Here is a 20360-nt window from a genome sequence, read left to right on the forward strand (position 1 = left end):
GTGGGGTCCTGCACTTTAGCGCCGACGTACTTTCAGGTGGGTGTTCCCGCTCACGTCGGGCCCCTCAGTGAACTTGTCTTTTCGTCTATCCCAGGTCAGTTTGTCTCCGGGTTCAACGAGGCAGACAGGGCGCTGATCATCCTGTTTCCAGTGCTGGAGACCAGGTGGGATTACCTGCACTCAGGTAGGGGTGTGGCCTCCTCTGGCCAGGGGTTTAGACATGGTTTTTTATAGCATTACTGGTGAAGGAGGCAAATCTTAAACAAGATGACTGTCTTAAAGTAGAATGGGGACAAGAACCAAGAAGTCTGAGTTTAAATTATCTTTTGCAAACTTCAACCAACGGTTATAGACTAGTCATAAGTAATGTTTACTTTGCTTTATTTTTAACGAGAATTTCAACAGAGTGCACTTAAGACAAACACCTTAAGATTTGCTGTTTTAAAATATGCAAATAACTTGCGTTTGATGCCATAAATTTAAATTGTTGCAAACATCAAATTACTTTTAAGCAAAAGCATATTTGTGTGTGGATTTTAAAAGTGATAAAGTCCTTTTCTGTTAATGTTAGCAGGTTCAAAATCTCCATGCGCAACAGAAATTTTTAATTTTGCCAATCAAAACCTGTCCTTTTTCTGTTTGTCCAAAAATACACAAAAATATAATGTTTTTGTGTTTAATTGTATAATTCTGTGCAAAGTTGCAGAAGCTAAAAGTAATTTTTTTTACTGTCTTGCCACTGAAGAGAACATATGAGGCTGGTTGAAGGGCGTAACCCAAAGATAAGACTCTGTAGTCTCCTATTTAAACTATATCGCGCTTCAAATTGTCAACGGCCAGTTTATTATCTGACCTGTGTGGCATCTTTACAGACAGACTGTGAATGAAAAATATGGTGGCGGATCATTTGTTTTTGAATAAAATTGGTGTCATTGGTAATGATACTCAAATATTATTAGAGAAAAAAGATTTTTTTGATATAATTATTGCAAAACTCTGTAAATTTGGGTTATCATGTGTTCTTTCCATTATAAGTTCATCAAATCAAGTCCCAGGTTTAACACAGCTGGTCTTTAATGAGAATTTGTTGACTCTGAGTTACCAGAGAGAACTTCTGTGAGTCAATTCATTTGTTTTCTGCTTTAGGGAATGCATTAAGTAGCTGGAAGCTGAGGCGATTCAACATCCATGGAGAACAACTTCACTTTTGAGGAGGTTTGTATTTATTTTTACTGATTCAAACACTTGAAGTTGTTATCAAGAATTTTTAAAGTAATTAATTATTTTCTAACTTATCCAGGGCAGCGACATGTCATATGAAGACAATGATCCAGCCTTCCCTTCTCCTTTAAAACTGTAAGTGCTTGTTCTTTAGGCCTCCTTCTTCAGCACTGCGCCCCAACAGAACTTCTGCACACTGTTTCTGATAAGATTATCATTCTAGTCCAAGGCCCAATTTTTAAATTATTGAGTTCAAGCCCTTTGGGTTGTAAGAGTGTGTAGTTTATGATGCATTTATGCACCATTTGATTCATAAATTTTTAAAAAATTTTTACCATTGATTTGTTTGAATTTGTTTTGTTGAGTAAAAACATAGATTATCTAAACAGATGCAAAAATAAAGGCATAAAATATATATGCATATAATTCTTAATTAGACTTTGAAATTACTCATTTATAGACTGAAATATATTTTATGAAACTGAATGGAGAATTTAACAAAATCTTCTGCTGTTTTTTAATAAACACTATGTAAACAAAAATAAATAACTTCCTGTTTTCAGAATGTAAGCAGCTTTTTATATTCTGCTCGAAAACATCCCCAGACATTTGAACTCAGATGGTCTTCTGGGCCAATCAGAGATAAGAATGTAGCTGATAAACAAGTCTCTTTGTGCTGCCATCTTGTGCTGATGAAAAGCATTGCACCAATTCTGGATTTTTTTTAAATATGTATATTAGGTTTAGAAATTTAATTGAATCATTCCTATGATGAAGAATGGATTTGCATCTTTGTGAAATGACAACAGTAACATTTTTCAGTTGTTTTGCAACATCTGAGTACAAAGTGGGGGATGTAGCTCATGTTTCTGTACCTCCAAACCCATCAGAACTTCAGAAGGCCTGAACGACAACTTTGATGTCGAAAGGAATGATGAGGAGAAAGAGAAAGAGACTGAGCCTCCTCCGGAAGCCATTGTTATTCCCAGTGATTCAGATGGTATGCTTTCATTTTCAGCAAATTTGATTGAATTTTCCCACATTTGAACCACTCTTGTGCCTCTTTATTTTTAGCGTTTCTGAACGTGAATACCAATGCCACCACCAGGGGGGATGCTCAGGTAAGTGTACTCTTCTGGAGAAAAAATTGGTATAAAGAGGTTCTCCAAAGTGGACTTACTTCAGTTAAAAGTCAGGTTTTGTGATGTAAAAAGATGAAACAAGGTAAATAATTGAAAAGCTTTTTTCATATATTCAATAAACCTTTTACAAAATAAAAGTATATTGTAGGAACAATGACAGTTTTCATTAAATGTGTACAGCTTGACTTTATTTGCTTTGAAACCAAACCCAATATAACTAATGGTAGAGAATGGTAAAGAAGACTAAAAGCTGAAAGATTAATCACATGCCTTTTGACAGTTCATTGCATCATTTTATGTATTTTACTCTACATGCAAACAGATATGTTTGTTTTTCAAATGAATTGTGCAAATTAAACTTCAGTGTTACGTTTGAGATGATTTGTGCTGTTTTTTTAATCACACAAACCTGATATTTTTACTGGGGAAAGTACTCTTTTCACTGATTTAACACTAATTTGTTGGAAAGTGCTTGACCTACTGTTTCTTTCAACAGGCCTATGTGGAGTTAAATGAGCTCCAGGGCAACATCTGGCAGGAAACCAGCCGTTGGGTGGGCTATGAGGAAAACCTTGACCCCAACACCAGACAATGGGGTCCATCTCATGTCTCCTACCTCACCTTTAAGAGCTTACTCCAAGTTCGACGAGCGATGAACTCAGGTGATTTCAGAGCTGTGACAGAGCTAGAAAATAGCATCCAAACACTTCTTGTGTCTGGTTGGACTATTTGAAGCTGTAGTAACCACAAGCCTTGGATCTTAGGAGCCATCATCTTCGACATGAACGCCAGCACCCTGGCCTCTGTGGCTGAGAAAATAGCGGACGAGCTGGTCAGCAAAAGCGAAATCCGTCCCAGTGATCGAGACTCCCTGCTGAGAGCTCTCCTACTGAGACGCAGGTATGAATGTTTTTGTTTTTGTTTTTCCTGCCATTGCATAAACTCTCAAGGCCATTCTAAACATGTTTTAATTTGTCCTTTCAGTCAGAATGAGGGACCTATGGTCACTCCAGCTGGAGACATTCAAATGCAAACATTTTCAGTCGTAAAGAAGGTAATTATTTTACCTTTTAGTCCATCTTTGTATAACATATAGAATATTTTAACATACTTCATCTACTTTATTTTGCAGAGAGACAGCTCAGACAACATGGAGGCTTCAGTTGTCCTCACAGGTATGTTTGTTTAAATGCAGCTTTATCCCTGTATGTTGTATATGTTTTTGGTCCATGTCTGACGTAAAGAGGTTTTCTTGCAGGTGTACTCGACCTCCTGCAGAAACCCGTGGTGGCTTTTGTCAGGCTGAGTGACACTGTGGTGATGGAGTCTATCCTCGAGTCTTCGGTCCCCATTCGTTTTGTCTTCATGATGGTTGGCCCTTCCAGCAGTGAACTGAACTACACTCAAATTGGGCGTGCCATGGGTGCTCTGCTGGCCGACTGGGTAGGAGAAAACTACAGTGAAAATCATAGGCTCTGACTGTCAAAACAAACTCAGATTAAAATGATCTGTCCCTCCCATCTGATAGGTGTTCAGTCTGGAAGCTCACCTTGCCCAAACTGAGAAAGAGTTGAACACAGCGATTGCTGACTTCATGGACTGCAGCATCGTGATCCCTCCCACTGAGATCCAGGACAAGGCAATGTTGGAGTCAATAGTTGACTTCCAGAAGAAGATGCTGCGTGAAAGACTCCGTCCCACTGACACCCGCCTTATGTTTGGAGAAGCCGCAGGTTAGCATCTTTGACCAGAACTGCAACAAGAATATAGACATTTTAACCCTCTTAGATTTAGACGTCAAAATTCAACTAATTTTGAAGAATAGGCAGAACTGACCACACTGAGATCTTGTTATCTAACAATGATTTTGTGCAAAAAATTTAATTAACATGTTTTGTGTAGCTCATAGACCTAGCTTAACCTGCTAAAGGAAGCATTGTAGGTCACCTTTAGTGCTTCACAATTGTAATTTTGAGGTAAAAAGTAGCAAATTGAAAAATGTAGACCATGATTGAGAACTTAGAATCAGACCAAATGAAGTAAACATCTGAATGTCTTCTTGTTTACATTTAGATGCGGCTCCTGAAGGGCCAAAGGAAGACCCTCTGGCCCGTACAGGCTATCCTTTTGGTGGCATGGTGAAAGACATCAAGCGCCGTTACCGCCACTACCTCAGCGACTACATAGACGCTCTGAACCCTCAGGTGCTTGCTGCCATCATTTTCATCTACTTTGCTGCCCTGTCACCTGCCATCACCTTCGGAGGGCTTCTAGGTAAATAGAAAAAGTCCACAGTGGAAAAATGTCTTATGTTGCGTTTGAAGACCATAGTAGTTGCTGAAAATAGTCTCTGGCTCTGATTGAAGCTTTTGTTGGTCTCTTTAAATCCACTTTAGCGGACAAAACAGACAAAATGATGGGAGTCTCAGAGCTTATGATCTCTACCAGCGTTCAGGGTATGATCTTCTGCATCATTGCTGCCCAACCTGTCCTTATCATCGGATTTTCTGGACCTCTGCTCCTTTTTGAAGAAGCTTTTTTTGTCGTATGTATAAACAATCAGACAATAAGATTTCTGAAAATGTTTTCAAAGCGCTAATGTCCTCATTGAAGTCTTCTTTTCTTTGTCTGGACTAGTTCTGCACAGCCCAAGGCATCGAATACATTGTGGGCCGTATCTGGGTGGGTATGTGGCTGGTAGTGATCGTGGTTGTAGTTGTGGCCGTGGAAGGCAGCTTCTTGGTCCGATTCATTTCACGCTTCACCCAAGAAATCTTCTCAATCCTCATTTCACTCATCTTCATCTACGAGACCTTTTCCAAGCTCATCAAGGTTACCACAGTTCATTCCTCCACCCTTTCTCACCAACAATCATTTCTCTTTTTCATCAACTCTAACTGACTTATAATCCCTTTTCTTGTTCAGATCTTCAGAACTCATCCTTTGATTCTGAACTACGAACATCTTAATGACACACTGGATAACCCCTTCCATCCAGTCGTCAAGGAGCACGTGGAGATTCATTCAGATGGCAATGTGACCATTAAAGAGCTGGAGGTTGAAAGGCCATACCCCAACACTGCCCTGCTGTCTATGTGCCTTATGTTCGGCTGTTTCTTCATTGCATACTTCCTTCGTCAGTTCAAAAATGGTACCTTCCTCCCAGGCCCGGTAAGAAGAAGTTCTGAACAAACTCTAAAAATCACCTCTACATAGTGACCTGGGTTTGATGGAGGGCTATGTTTTAATTTTCTCTCCAGATTCGTCGCTTGATTGGAGATTTTGGAGTCCCTATTGCCATCTTCTTCATGATCGCAGTGGATATTAGCATTGAGGATGCTTACACTCAGGTATGTTATGTGCAAATGTCTAAAAAAAAATCTGAAATGAACCGCAGTAAGCATTACTGTTTGATTTTGTCTAACTCTATTTGTTTAAAAACTAAGGAATAAGTCTTGGACTCAAATTGAAGTTCAGTTGTGTACATCACTGGTCTGCACTGGGAAAGAAGAAGCTTGGCAAAAAAGAAAGTGTCTCCATTTACTAGTTAGCTTGTTTATCAACCTTTACATGTGGCCCTAAAGTATGGATTCAGTTCAGATCAGTTCTATATATAAGGCGCTATATATGTATATATATAGCGCCAATTCACAACAAACGTGTTGAGGCACGTTTTAGAATTCCCCAGAGTATTATTGGAGAGAGTATATCTCTGATTTTCTTTCCTAGACATGTTTTCTCAGATTAGATGTTTTTTATTTAAGAAAATTTCACAAACTCTATATTTATAAATCCACTGTTGGCTAGAATGAAGAAGCCTGATTTTTTTTTTCTTCAAAAATGGCAGAATATAAAACAAACAAATTAATTTTCAAACTTTGCAAAAATAACCTTATCTTTACTTTCTTTTTGTATTTATCAACCAATATTTACATTATTTTGTAGAAACTGGTTGTGCCAAAAGGTATTGAAGTGACCAACCCCAAATCCAGAGGCTGGGTCATCAACCCCATGGGAGAAAAAAAACCTTTCCCTATTTGGATGATGGGTGCCTGCTGTGTTCCTGCTGTGCTTGTCTTCATCCTCATTTTCATGGAGTCCCAGATTACTACGTGAGTAAAGTTGGATACACTATACATTACCATTATAAACTACTTGAACAATGTGAAAGAATTCTTTATTGTTTGCTCACAGGTTGATTGTGAGCAAACCTGAGAGGAAGATGGTGAAAGGCTCTGGTTTTCATTTTGACCTGCTCCTCCTGGTCACCATGGGCGGCATTTTCTCCATCTTTGGCGTCCCCTGGCTGAGTGCTGCCACTGTGCGGTCTGTCACCCATGCCAACGCTCTGACTGTCATGTCTAAGGGCCCCAAACCGGTGATTGAGAAGGTGATTGAGCAGAGGATCAGTGGTCTGATCGTGGCCCTTATGGTTGGTAGGTGCTGCCATCTAGAGTGCTAATGCATTCTCAACATGCTTGAATGGAAGAACTGTTTCCTCCTCTTATAACCAACTCTCTTTCTTACTGTTCAGGAGTTTCGATTTTCATGGAACCGATCCTGCGGATGATTCCAATGACTGCCTTGTTTGGTATCTTCTTGTACATGGGTATCACCTCTCTAAATGGTGTCCAGATGTGGGACAGGATTCTGCTTCTCATTACACCCAAGAAATACCATCCATCTGACGCCTATGCTACCAGGGTATCACTCCTAGTCCTTAATACGGTTTATCTTACCCTGTGACACATTTTTCAGAAAAAGCTACGTATTTCTAAAGTGTATTTTGTATCTTTTGCATGTTGTTGTTCCCAACTATAAGTACTAATACTGTTTTAATTCAAGTTTAAGCTTTCAGGACTGTTGGCTTTCGTTTTTGTTGATTTATTAAAATCTACGAGGGAGATTTGTCAGCTTTAGTAACTTCATCCTGTCTGTTTATCTTTGCAGGTGAAAACAATGCGGATGCATATCTTCACTCTGATCCAGATTGTGTGTTTGGGCGTCCTTTGGATTGTCAAGCAGAGCCCCTTCTCATTGGCACTGCCTTTCTTCCTCATTCTCACCATCCCACTGCGGATGTTCATGACCGGCCGGATCTTCACTCCTCTGGAGATGAAATGCGTAAGTTCTGGGCTGCATCTCCAAAACCTCCCAACAAGACTCATTCATAAGTTATCTTGAAGTTGTTTTGTTGGTGTTATTGTTAATGGATGGGTTTGTCTTGCAGCTGGATGCAGATGACGCCAAAGTGAAATTCGATGACGAAGACATGGAAGATGGATTGGCTTAAAAACCAATATGCCAATAAGAAAAACCACTCATTAATTGTAATTACAAACTGTTGTCATTTTTATTTTTATAATATCACTTTTCATATCCAGCATTCATGCAATGTTTCTGTTGATGAACCAGGCAAAGGCTTATATAGAAAACAGTATTTTAACTGGAGACATTTTTGTTTTAAAAATGAGGCACTTTTCCCTATAAAAACATTTGTCCCTTTTCGTTCCAGTACATATTTAATATATGGCTTGTCGCATTTGCCTTTGTTCTAACAGGATTTTCTTGCTCACGCTAATTTATTCTTCTAAGTTTTTGAAATAATCACAAATAGGAATTTCTGTGACTTTCACTAGTGCCTTTTCCCACAGCCTGGAGTATTTTTCACAATATGTTTTAAGTTGTTTTTATTAAGTTTGCTCCATTTGATTTCTTGTGTGTCATAGTATTTTCTGTTCTTGTTTGAAATGTGTATAAAAAAAGATGTGAGTTGCCTATATGAGATTTTAGAGTATAATTACTTTAAAAAATTAATCAAAATCAATGAACAATAAAGGGAAGCTAATAAAGAGATGTATTTTTAGTCAAATAATCAAATGCTGGAGCATAGCATCAGGAAAGTATTCTTGTAAATGACCTAAAATACATTGTTCATCAAACGTGTGTGTGCTTAAACTGTACATTGCTTTGGATTGTTATTTTTAATACAAATAAAATCAGTGTTTAAAATGCTTGACTTCATAAGTGAAACTTGGAAACAGCATAAAACAAATTTATCGATTTATTTTCAGTTTTTATCCCGTTAGTAGACAGGAAAGGATTTAAGGATGGATGCTGCTTTCACGGACATCATGCATATATCAAATCCTCTATTTTGAAACTTTTAAAAATAGTGACCTCCAAATCCAAAAAGCATGAACGTTTCACTCACAATTAAACAGCTCACACTGCGTATTCACAATTTTTAAAATCAATTGATTAAGCTGCACTTATTTCTAATAATACCATCTTTTTTTATTATTATTTTACAAAATGTAACAGAAAACGGTAAAAACATTTAGTTGAATTTAGCTAATACTTTAATAATATTTCGTGACCACAAAGACGACCTTTTAAATTAAAAAGTGAGAAATAAAAACCGGATAATAAATATATTTTATGCGGTTAGATGTTCTAAATGTACTAAAAGTTTTACAAAATTACTTATTTAAGAAAATCGCACCTCAAAGAGGTGTTTTGTTTTTTTAAATAATGTGATTCCAATTTTTCCGACAGCAAGTGAACACAGCAAAGTTTAACAAGGCTGAGTGCCTGAAAGTCATTTGTTTTCGATGAATCAGGCGGACTGGATTGGACAGCCGGGGGTTCCGCCCACAAACACACAAGGTGGAGTTGAAAAGAAAAAAAACACACTGGGCCAAAATGAAGCTGTCAAACAGCCGCTTACAATTCAGTAAAAGAGGTTTGGAGCTGGTGGAAACCGCCTGAGCACAGGAAAAGAGAAATAAATGCTGACAAACAACAAATTGCATTTGATTTTTATTTGATTTTAAATAGCAACAACATTAAATACGAGAACCAGAGAGCTGCAACTTTGGCTTTCCTGGGACCCGGAGTTGCCTGCTAAAACCCCCGCGGTGCAAAAAATTTCGCCTCGGAGATGTAACAGGGTCGGCCTCGGGGAGAAACAGTAATCGTGCTCGGTTTTATTAAAAAAAAAAATCAACGGTGCGCCACCGCAACAAAAAAAAAAATGGTGTTGAGCCGGCGCAGCGAAATGGTTGGATGGAGAGGGGCGAGCTGCTGCGCGTTGAGTGGAGGGAGACTGCGAGTGAGATGGAGGCGGGGGGAAGGACCGTCTCTGCGGGGACTGGAGCCCAGCATCGACGGCGCAGTGCTGGCTATAGTTCAACCCTCCCCTTCTTCCTCCACAGCGACACTGGCTCACAACGAAACAGGTAAGGCACCACAAAACTCGGTCGGTTTCACAGATATACTACCGAGAAGCTCGTACAAAAACCGTTGAAAAGTTTGCAGTTGAGCATTTAGTTGTGGGGCCGGTTGTCATTTAAAGCCCCTCGCACGGCAGTTTCTTTGTAGCACCGAAACAGACCGACCGTTGTGGAAGGGTACAGACGAGGTCGGCCATACCCGAATTACTTATCCCGAACAGTGGGGAAGAACCGCGTTGTAAGACCCGAAGGTATGTTTCATTTTTACTGAAAAAAAGGGCACCCGACGACTACTTTAAGCAAAAACACTTTCATCGAAACTGAGACATTTGTGATGTAACTGTGGGGTTTGCGTGGGGAACGAGCCGTGGTTTCCGCGCCGAGACCTCCATGCGGCTGTTGGCGGAACAGCTAGCCGCCGCTCTCGGCCAGCCATCAGGGATCTCGGTTTAATATCTCACCGTACAGAGACTCGCCCTCCCTCTCCCCCTCACTCTCTCTCACCGACCGTAGCCCAGAACCACCAGCGACGACCGAGCTCGAAGAACCCGCCTTCTCGTCCTTGCTTATGCGCTTTTCGGGTGTAGGGGAAGGGAGGCTGCAACGCCCCGGCTTTAGCTCTAAGCTCCGTTGTCAGTGTTTGCAGTGCGCCATTGGACCTTGTCACGGTAGGTTTCCTCACACAGCAGAGCGGGGCTGAAGCATGGCGGACCTGGAGCTGTTTTTGCCGCGCCAGAGAAGCTGCTCATACTCCGATCTTAGCGTCCTTTCTGGGATGTAACCGAGCATTTAGGATCCGCGTTTTCTCGGCAGTTATGTTCTGGTCCGTTTGCTGATGATACAACTAAAATTAACGAACAAAAAATTAGGTTAACGTGGTGTTTTTCCGTTTAATATTTAGATTTTTTTTTGTATCTCTTTCTGCGGCTTCGCAGGTCATTTCAACTGAAAAAGGTTACCCAATCTTGGTCTTGTTTGCCTATAATTCTGCGAGATATCACTGAAATAAAATTGATAATTTTGTAAATACCAACTAATGTAATCCAAATCATACACGGAGAACAGAAAAATCTAATTAAATGAAATTTATAACATAAAAATCTGACTTTACAAGTCAACTGAATGTACATTTATTTTTCCACATGGTAAGCTGTCTGGTTGTGTAGTTAGTACCGTTGTAGTTCATTTTTAAGACATCCATATGTTGTACTTTTGGTTGAAATTGACGAAACTCGATGGCAGGTTTTATATAATTTAGTTTCTGGATTAACATACATGTTAATATAAGTGGTTTTAATCGAGCTAGGTCACGCGTTTGAGCTGGGGCCATCAAGGACAAGACGAACAACGAGCATCCGCCATCATGGAAGCACAGCTCGGCTACGCCTCGCTGGAGAATGCTCTCGGTTTTGCTCCACAGATCCGCCATGTTACGTTTAAAACACGACTAAAGTGTTCTCAAAATACGTAAAAGCGCTCATTTTTACCTCAAACAAATATTACTTCGACCTCCCTGTGTGTTTTTGGAGGTTTACAGAGAACAAAAAACGATTAAAAGGTTCGCATGAAGGAGCTAGAGCCGCATCCAAGGTGAGGAGGCGCCTCTTCCGAGTGGCGCATTTGGCTGCAGTGCTTCCAAGCCACCATTCCTGCCTCTCGGAGACCGAAAGCAGATCCCCCAGTCCGTGGTCAGCTGGTCGCCTACAGCTGCCTGTCTGTCCACGTCTATTCGCTTCCTCCTTCCGTAGATCCTCCCCAAAAACTCCGCTCCGACAGAAAAATCCTCCATTACCGAGCAGACCGAGGGAGAAAATGGTCGCTGCTGTCTGTCCACGATACTTTTGTTGTGGAATAAGGACAGAGCTAATTCGCCAAATTCCGGTTACGGAAAAAAAGGATCGTCTGAGACTCCTGTTGTCGTAGCTAGTTGTGCTAGTTTGAAGCCCTCCGCAGTGTTATTTGAGATTTGAAGCCGTCACAAGCAATAGCCTATGTCTCACCATGTAGCGTAAACGTTTTAGGGGCGGTGTAATGAACATAAAACATCATGCAGAGGCAGATTTACATTCACAAAGAAATGCATTTATTTTTAATCCGCAAATTGATAACTCGCAATCTACTTTTTAAACAATGATTAGAAAAAAACAACTTATTTGACCACTTTTTTTTTTTTAAGGGCTCTGAATTTTTTTTCAGTTTGTTCGTTTTTGAGATCCCACGGAGCCAATACACGAATGAATAAAAACAGTTTATTTTTTAATTAATAATTTATACTCATATAAAATCACATTAGTTGGTTGAAACCCCTTTTGTATTCCAAGCATTTCTTCAATTTGAAGCAAATTGGATCTCCTTAAACAAAAGTTTGATGCAAATTAATTTTCTTACACTAACTGCCTGGACATTTATTTAAACATTTACCAGGTCTGGGTAAGTTTGGAAAAATATTTTGATTTCCGGACTGTTGAGTTTGTCCATGATCTTTCTATCCACCCATTGATCCTTCTGATTGTAGTTTAGTAAAAAAAAAAAATCAGGTTTGGTATTTAAAATGGACATAAATTGCAGTAAATTCATTAAAAAATGAGCATATATGCTTTTAAAAAAAAGCTACACATAAGATGCGAATTCTGGAAATGTCTGTAAAAAATACTATGTAAACAGCCTATTAAATCTTCGATTCTCATTGTTACTTAAGTGATTAATTGCCGTATTTAGAGTACTTTTGATTTTATACATAAGTTTAAAGCAAAGATACAGTAAATATTGGTAGTTGAGCATTAAAAGTGAACTAAATACATCCCAGAAATAAATATTCACTAGAACCTTGAGGTTAGTTTGTCAAAAAGTTTGTCTTTATTTGCAGATTCGAGACTATAATCACAAATGAATGGAGACATGGAGGTGGTGGCCCAGGACCAAGGTATGATTCTCCAACAGCTCTGTTGATTTCAAACCTTTTCATACCATTGTTTTTGCCCATCCATATCTTTAATAACATTTCTGTTCTTCTTTTGTAATGTGATCATAGTGTGGGCGCAGGATGACCTCCTAAAATTGCTGGACTCCATGAAAGTGGCTCTGCCTCAGAAGGATCTGACAAAATACAAAACCTCCGAGTCCCACCTGGACTGGCAGAAGGTAGCCTTCAACTCCTACACAGCAGAGATGTGCAAGCAGAAATGGCAGGAAGTCTCAAAAGAGGTGAGCCACATTAAATGACTTCAATCTCAGACTAAATGTTCAGAGGAGACCGCATTTAGAACCAACCTATGTGTTTTCATTTCATAAAGATCCGGAAATTCAGAACTCTAACAGAGCTGATATTTGATGCCCAGGACTACATCAAGAACCCTTACAAAGGCAAGAAATTAAAGGTGAGTTGCACTCAATACTTTTAACTACAAAGCTATGCAAGTGAAGCTCAAAATTCAGACTTTTTTTTTTTTTATCTTGTCTTTACACAGAAACACCCAGATTTTCCCAAGAAGCCTTTGACTCCGTATTTCCGTTTCTTCATGGAAAAGAGGGCCAAGTATGCAAAGTTGCATCCTGAAATGAGCAACTTGGACCTCACTAAGATCCTCTCCAAGAAGTACAGGGAGCTCCCTGACAAAAAGAAGGTCAGTTAAGTGTTGTTGTTTTTTTTTGTCTAAAGTTAAAGTTTCATTTTTACATTTAAACCTGTGAATTCACTTTAACCAAAACTTGTTTCCTTTTTGTTTCAACAGAAAAAGTATGTAGAAGACTTCTTGCGTGATAAGGAAACATTTGTGCAAAGCATGATGAAATTCAGGTAAGAATTACTAATGTAGTTTTTTAAAAATAATTTATTAGTTGCTTCATGATATCCCACTTTCTTGGTAAGCCTATAGCTATTTTTTTTCAATTAACTAACATATCAGTGGTTGTTTAACTTGCATTTCCCCAGATTTATGAGCAATAAGACCAATAAAGTATAAATAACCAATGAGGAATATAAAATATGCTGGCCTTTAATATTTATTAAATCTTTTATTTAATACAAAATTGCAATAGTTTTTGCATGTTTATTTCTAATATATTTAATATGAGGCTTTTTTTGTTGTTGTTGTGTGTAGTTTTGGGCCTTTAGTTATTAAATGCTTAAATTGATAATGTGTGCAAACAGGGAAGACCATCCAGACCTCATGGAGAGCATGACTAAGAAAGGTTCAAATGTCCCAGAAAAGCCCAAGACGCCCCAACAGCTGTGGTACAACCATGAAAAAAAGGCGTTCCTCAAGTCGCACCCTGATGTAAGCCAGAGAGTCTGAAACTCCCACAATCCAGTTTGATTATTGGAAATGTGCTTTCTGAAAGATGTTGACCGTTTGTGTCTCACAACCAGGCGACCACCAAAGACATCAAGGACAGTCTTGGTAAGCAGTGGACGCAGCTGTCTGACAAAAAGAGGCTCAAATGGATTAGCAAGTCCCTGGAGCAGCAAAAGTTGTACGAGGTGCGAGGATTTGGTTAACTCCAACATGGTGGGTCTGCACAATAGTTTAGGTTGGTTTTTATTAATGGTTTTACGTTTTGTTTTTCTAGGAAGCGATGCGGGAATACATCCAGCAGCACCCGGAGCTGAACATGAGCCAGGGAGACTTTGTGAAGTCCACCCTGACCAAGGCGGAGCGGCACCTCAAAGACAAGTCCGATGGCCGGCCCGACAAACCACCTCCGTAAGCTCCGACCGTACGAAGCTCTCCATCCAGCTGCTGTGACAGACTTACTCAGAAATCCCGTATGAATGTTTTAGAAACGGTTACTCGATGTTCTGCGCCGAGCTGATGTCCAACATGAAGGACGTTCCGAGCACGGAGCGCATGGTTATGTGCAGCCAGCGGTGGAAGCTCCTGAAGCAGAACGATAAGGATGCGTTCCAGAAACGCTGCGAACAGGTCAGTCCGACAGCAAATCATGAAAAATCCCCGTCCGAATCTCTTCACGGGTTTTTATTTGATTCCTTTTGCTTTTTTCATCCAGAGGAAGAAGGAGTATGAAATAGAGATGAACAGATTCCTCAGTGTGAGTTCCCAGTGTGTTTTTTTTCTGTTATTTTCTCGGTAAGCATTTCATTTTTAACTGGAAACTAAGTATTGCTTTTATTGTTTCAGACCTTGTCAGAGAAGGAGCAGCAGCGAGTTCTGGGGGAGGATAAGATTGGTCTTAAAAAGAACAGTGCAGCCAGCAGCCCTGCCTCTAAAAAGAAAAATGCTAAAACGAAGGTAAACCTAGCATTCTTTCTTTTGTCTCTTTTTTCTTTTTCTTTACTCATTTGCATTGAATTTGTAGGCAACTACAGAGAAACCCAAGAGGCCCATCTCTGCCATGTTCATATTTGCTGAGGAGAAGCGATCCAAGCTGCAGCAGGAGCGACCCGACATTCCTGACAGCGAGCTCACCAGACTCCTGGCCCGCATGTGGAACGAGCTGCCTGATAAGAAGAAGGTAGCGTGTCTTCTGCATAAAATTATTAAAATAAACATCTCGACAAATCATTGTTATAACATTTTCTGCTATTTTTCTTTCTCTTTGTGATTCAGGAGAAGTATAAACGAGTGGAGGCACTTCTGAAAGCCGAGTCTGAGAAGAAAGAGAGGGAGGACAGAAGTCGCCTGCCGGATCCGCCCAAAACGGCTCAGGAAATCTGGCAGCAGAGTGTCATAGGGGACTACGTTGCCAGATTTAAGGTCCGAATGACTTCAGAGACACAACCTTCTAGTTTCTCTCGTTACTTTTTCCACCAGTGAAATTTAAACGAGCCCTTTTCATTGCAGAATGATCGACCAAAGGCACATAAAGCCATGGAAACGGTGTGGAGCACCATGGAGAAAAAGGAGAAGATCATGTGGATCAAAAAAGCTGCAGAAGACCAGAAAAGATATGAAGTAAGATGTAATTTTATTTCCAACACAAAGTAAATGCATTTTATTTGGTAGGAAACAAAATGGTGCATAATTCTGAAGTGCTGGGCCGATACACTGAAGCATTTCAGAGTTGATGACAAGATAGAAAGTCTAAATTTTGAAATCAAATATTCAAATTATACTCATTTATCATGTAAAATACATTGAAATTTGTGAACTTTTAGTGAGAACATCTGCAAATGGACCAGTAGGAACTAAACTGACTCATCTGTGTTTAACAGAGAGATCTGTGTGAGATGCGATCTCCTGCTAACGTCGTCACACCTTTGAAGAAGATGAAGTTCGAAGGAGAACCCAAAAAACCGCCGTCGTAAGTTTGCAACGTGACAGTTTTCTGTTTTAAATGACTATAAAGGGATGTAAAACTTTGATAAAATCTCATCTTGTTAGAAACGGATACCAAAAGTTCTCCCAGGAGATGCTGTCTAACGGCGAGCTGAACCACCTCCCGATGAAGGAGCGAATGACCGAGATCGGCAGCCGGTGGCAAAGGCTGCCGCTGAAGGACAAGGACCGCTACAAGAAGATCGCCGAGGAGAAGCAGAAGCAGTACAAAGTCCTCCTGGAACAGTGGCTCGCTGTAAGAACTGTTCTAAATTAAACATAAAACGTTTTAAGTTAGCGTTACAGATTTTTGCTTTACCTACATCTCATCTGCCAACAGAGCTTGTCTTCACAAGAGCGAAATACGTACAGAGAATACAATTCCCAAGTAAGTCTTTACCTCTCGCATCAGCAGTTTGCTTTTAAAGTGCTTTCTTTTAAGTTCTTTGTCATTTTGAACAGCTGAAATCTTAATTTGTTTGCATTTGATTCACAGAAAAGAAGAGCTCCAGCAAAACCAGGAGGCGCCAAAGCAAAGATTAAGAAATCTGTGAGTCTTTGAGTTTGTTTGTTCGCCCAAAGTCATGAAGCTCGTTTTCCCTAGCCTAAAACTGTGCTTTCTGATAGGACACTGAGGAAGAGGAGGATGACGATGATGAAGAGCGGGAGAAGGCTTCGTCTGAAGCAGACTCCTCCAGTGAGGAGGATGATGAAGATGAAGACGACGATGATGTGAGCGAAATCTTTAATCACTTAAAAGTATCGAGTTAAAAAAAAAAAACCATGAATGCATATTTTTTTCTGTTTAAAGAACGATGAAGATGACGATGATGATGATGACGACGATGACGATGATGATGATGATGAGGTGGATGACAAAGAAAACAAATCGGACGATGACAGCAGCAGCGACTCTAACTCCGCCGAGTTGTCAGAGTCGGATTCGGACTGAAACATGGCCGCCGCCCAGAGACGAACTAAAGCAGCACTGAGCTGAGCCAAGAGTCCAGGGAGCTCTGCCACTGTGCCAACCCTGCTCTCCTCCCACTAGAGGGAGCTCTCCTTCCCCTCCGCATCGCTTCATCTATCCTACACCCCGTTTACGTTGCTGCTCCAGAAGGAAGCCCGGCCCTGAAGTCAGTCCGATTCCCTCCCGGGTGTGACGGTCACAGCTGACGTTATACCAAAAACAGCATCCCACTGGTTTGGTGATGTCATGAACATTTCTTCTCCGAGTTTGGTTATTTTATTTGCAGGCTCTATAGTAAAAGTTAGAGTTAAATGTATCAGGTAATCAGTTTCCCTCCAGTATTTTTTTTCCTGACAAGGAGGTTGTGGACAGAACAGGCTTCAGAGCCAAAGAACAGTTCGGTGGATCACTTTATGAAGAGGGGGGCAGGGAGCATGTGCAGGGCACTGAATAATTGCACTCTTTAGAATGTTTCTTTTAATTTTTACTTCTTTTTTCCCCCCCATGTTTTCATTTGATGTAGATTTTGTGATTTGGTTCTTATAACGGTGGTATTTTGTTTAGAAGTCAAGCCATTAAGAATGTTTTTCTGTCACTGGAAGTTGCTTGTCTTCTCAGTAGATTTAGCATGTTTTCCGTCAGAGTGGATGGGCTCCAACTCATTTATACCGCTGGCAGATTTACAAATTAAAGGCATTTTCATTCAGTCGAGACGTTTGGCTTTGATTTGAACTGATGCAGGCATCTCTCGTTATGTAATGAGGATAATGTTTTGTCACATTTGGGCGAGGGGGGATAAAGATCTTTATTTCCGTTTTAACAAGACATAGCACGCTGAAAATTATTTATATCCTTTTTTAATAGCCAGTGGACAAATGTAATGTTTTGGCATTACAGAAAACAAACCCCTCCAACAATTGCTGACTGACTTTGTGCATTAAATGTAAATCTGACAAGGGTATGAATAATTTATTTGGCATAACCTTTACTCCACATTAGTGAAAATACAATAATTGCTGTAAGTTTTGGTAAACGCATTTAGCTCAATCCACAAAACATTGGAAATTATCGCTGCAACAATCAGTTTTTACAAAATAATCTAACATGATCCATAAAATGTAAAAACATCTGTAAATATTTAGTAATTTCTTTATTTTTTTGCACATTTTGCAACACAGATTTTCTGTGTTGCAAAATGTGTTTTCTGTGTTGGAATTCACAGTCATATGTTGAAGTTTAATCAGAAGGTTTAAAATACATTTATTTCCAGGTGTAAATATTTGGTATCATCACAGCACCCAGGTCTGTCTCCAAAACAACATGTCTCATAGAATTCATTTATCAGTCTTCAAACAATTCTGGTTGTTTCAGCAGTTTGTCTGGACCTCAAAGGGAGCCATTTTTGCAGTGGTCTACATTTAATTTTTAGTATTTTTTTTTAAACAATATACCTTTGGAATTTTTTTGATTATTTTGTTTATATGCTTCCAGGTTTTTGTGAGCATTAATCTTCTGCTGAGGACCTGAATGGTTTAATTTTTTTAAATTGAGTTTTGTTTATTTCAGTGGCTGTCATGACTTTGGGTTTTGTCTAACGCCCCCCTCCTAAAAAGTGTGCACTTAATGTAAATCTGTCCTTCTGAGTTTGTGTGCACGCATTCACATTACTGTGTATATACGACGATGTGTGCGTGTGTATTTCTCTTTTTTGCTTTAATGTTTGCTGTTGTTGCTGTTTTCTTGCAAACCGAGATGTGACTACAGCGTGCATCTTCGTGCCTGTGTGGGGGCATCATACCAACACCATGAATGTACATATTGTTCAGTTTTTGGATCTCAACCTTCCCTAATTTGTGTCATTATTTCCGTAATAATGGACAAAACTTCCATCATTTTTATTTTGATTGATTACTCTGTTATTGATCTGTATGTGATGGAATATTTTGACTGTATCACAGACTGCAACAAAAACCAGCGTGGGCTATTTAAGTAACTTGAGGAGGGGAACAAGTGACTGACACAAAGGGAGTTGCTGGGTGGAGCTGAGTTACCTGAAAATTTGGGGTTAAAAAAATGTAATTTTTCTGTAAATACTGTTTTTGTTTTTTTTATTGAGTGGATTTTGTTTTGTTAGTACGTTAACTTCGCAATCCCTCTTCTGTGACTTCCAGGGCCAGTGAGTCTTCCACTCACGGGAGGAGAGTTTTTAGTTCAAGGTCACCTGTTTTACTTGTTTCTTCTCTTCCCCTATGTTGGTTTGTAGAGATATGTATGACAGCAAAGCTTTACAAGTTTGTACTGCTGATCATTTGACAGGATTTGATGTTTTATATAGCGGAGGATGTTCTTATGTCCTTGTAGTTTAAGTATTTGGGCAAATAAAAAGATTATCCTTAAAAGTATGTCTATTTTCTTTAAGAGTGAGTGAATGGGCAGGTGCATACGCTACGTCTTGTTCTTTCTCTTTTTTTATTCATAAGTCTAATCCTTCTGAGTTTCTACATAGAAAACTGATGAACATTTCTTTAACTAGTTTTAAAATACTTCCTATGTCCTGAAACCATGGTTATTATTTTAGCGTTAGCTTGTAATTGAGGTGCTCAGACTCAGCTAACCGATTGTGGATAAGGAGCAGCTATCTATTGTAGACTATCAACTATTGAAGTCTAATGTAAAAGTCACTCTTGTTAGCTTAAAGAGGAAGCAGATAAGCTGAGCTTTCAAATTACAGCAACAAGTCCAGATGAAATGGGAATCCAATGTAATTCTGGTAATGTATGAATAAGAGAGCCAGCAATTTTCACCTGAACAGTACAAAATGTGATACAAAAAGCATCCATGTGTTTTTCTTAGCCAAGATTCTTAAAGATCTTTTTTATTATTATTTCAAATATATACTTTATATATATTTTTAAATAAATTACAAGAATCTTTTAGGGCAGTACTTAAGCAACTTCAGTGTTCACAATGATTGTTTTTAATACAATCATTTAATCATTTAGTTAAATGATTAAAGTACTTAAGCAGTACTTAAGATGATGCTTAAGTACTGCTTTTAGGGCAGTACTTAAGCAACGTCAGTGTTCGCAATGATTGTTTTTAATAAATCATAACAAATTGATTTTATATGATTTCAAGGGATCAAATCTCTAGATTTTCACTTTTTTTTCTGGTACATTTTTATAATTTTATTGTTTTAACTGCTTTTTAGATGTCCAAAATATGTTTCGAAAACTGCTACATAAAATGAAAGATCATGAAAAATGTAAGCATCTCACATTGGCAGGGTGAGGGTCAAATCTCCTCTATGCCAGTGTGACTGTCAACTGGATGTGGATTGTCAGAGTAAAACATTGGATTGGATGTAAACAAATGTACAAATACAACATTTTAAAATTTATTTCTTTATATAAGTAACATTTGAAACTTTTCTGCTTCAGGCCTACAAAATAATACCAATACTAACTACATTAATTCCTGAGTTGTGAGAAGTGTGTTGCTAAGAAATAAGATAATG

At 39.2% G+C, this 20360-nt stretch overlaps 2 protein-coding genes across 4 annotated transcripts; both read left to right on the top strand.

Annotated features, from left to right (window-relative positions):
• Positions 1-8377, top strand: LOC102216384 (band 3 anion exchange protein). 2 transcript variants are annotated; one of them, XM_005796661.3, is made up of 21 exons: positions 1-184; positions 1147-1215; positions 1301-1356; positions 2112-2221; positions 2296-2342; positions 2860-3025; positions 3128-3263; positions 3348-3417; positions 3496-3538; positions 3622-3806; positions 3892-4096; positions 4437-4637; positions 4760-4908; positions 5001-5195; positions 5289-5534; positions 5624-5713; positions 6309-6475; positions 6558-6799; positions 6898-7067; positions 7314-7487; positions 7594-8377. In XM_005796661.3, exons 2-21 carry the CDS (start codon positions 1189-1191, stop codon positions 7654-7656), a joined length of 2742 nt encoding a protein of 913 aa, XP_005796718.1. In that variant the 5' UTR covers positions 1-184; positions 1147-1188; the 3' UTR covers positions 7657-8377. The 2 variants fall into 2 exon arrangements, with proteins under 2 accessions (XP_005796718.1, XP_023204221.1); XM_023348453.1 differs by having other exon boundaries at positions 1-164.
• Positions 8378-9105: 728 nt separating this feature from the next.
• On the top strand, positions 9106-19242 carry ubtf (upstream binding transcription factor, RNA polymerase I). 2 transcript variants are annotated; one of them, XM_023348455.1, is made up of 21 exons: positions 9106-10266; positions 12465-12521; positions 12630-12802; positions 12892-12975; positions 13066-13221; positions 13330-13394; positions 13749-13875; positions 13968-14078; positions 14168-14301; positions 14379-14520; positions 14606-14647; positions 14737-14847; positions 14915-15070; positions 15166-15312; positions 15400-15510; positions 15771-15859; positions 15940-16129; positions 16214-16261; positions 16370-16423; positions 16501-16605; positions 16685-19242. In XM_023348455.1, exons 2-21 carry the CDS (start codon positions 12485-12487, stop codon positions 16823-16825), a joined length of 2223 nt encoding a protein of 740 aa, XP_023204223.1. In that variant the 5' UTR covers positions 9106-10266; positions 12465-12484; the 3' UTR covers positions 16826-19242. The 2 variants fall into 2 exon arrangements, with proteins under 2 accessions (XP_023204223.1, XP_023204224.1); XM_023348456.1 differs by having other exon boundaries at positions 9106-9604.
• Positions 19243-20360: the final 1118 nt, after the last annotated feature.

The sequence above is a fragment of the Xiphophorus maculatus genome, chromosome 16, assembly GCF_002775205.1.
Source record: "Xiphophorus maculatus strain JP 163 A chromosome 16, X_maculatus-5.0-male, whole genome shotgun sequence".
In the NCBI taxonomy this organism is placed as follows: domain Eukaryota; kingdom Metazoa; phylum Chordata; class Actinopteri; order Cyprinodontiformes; family Poeciliidae; genus Xiphophorus; species Xiphophorus maculatus.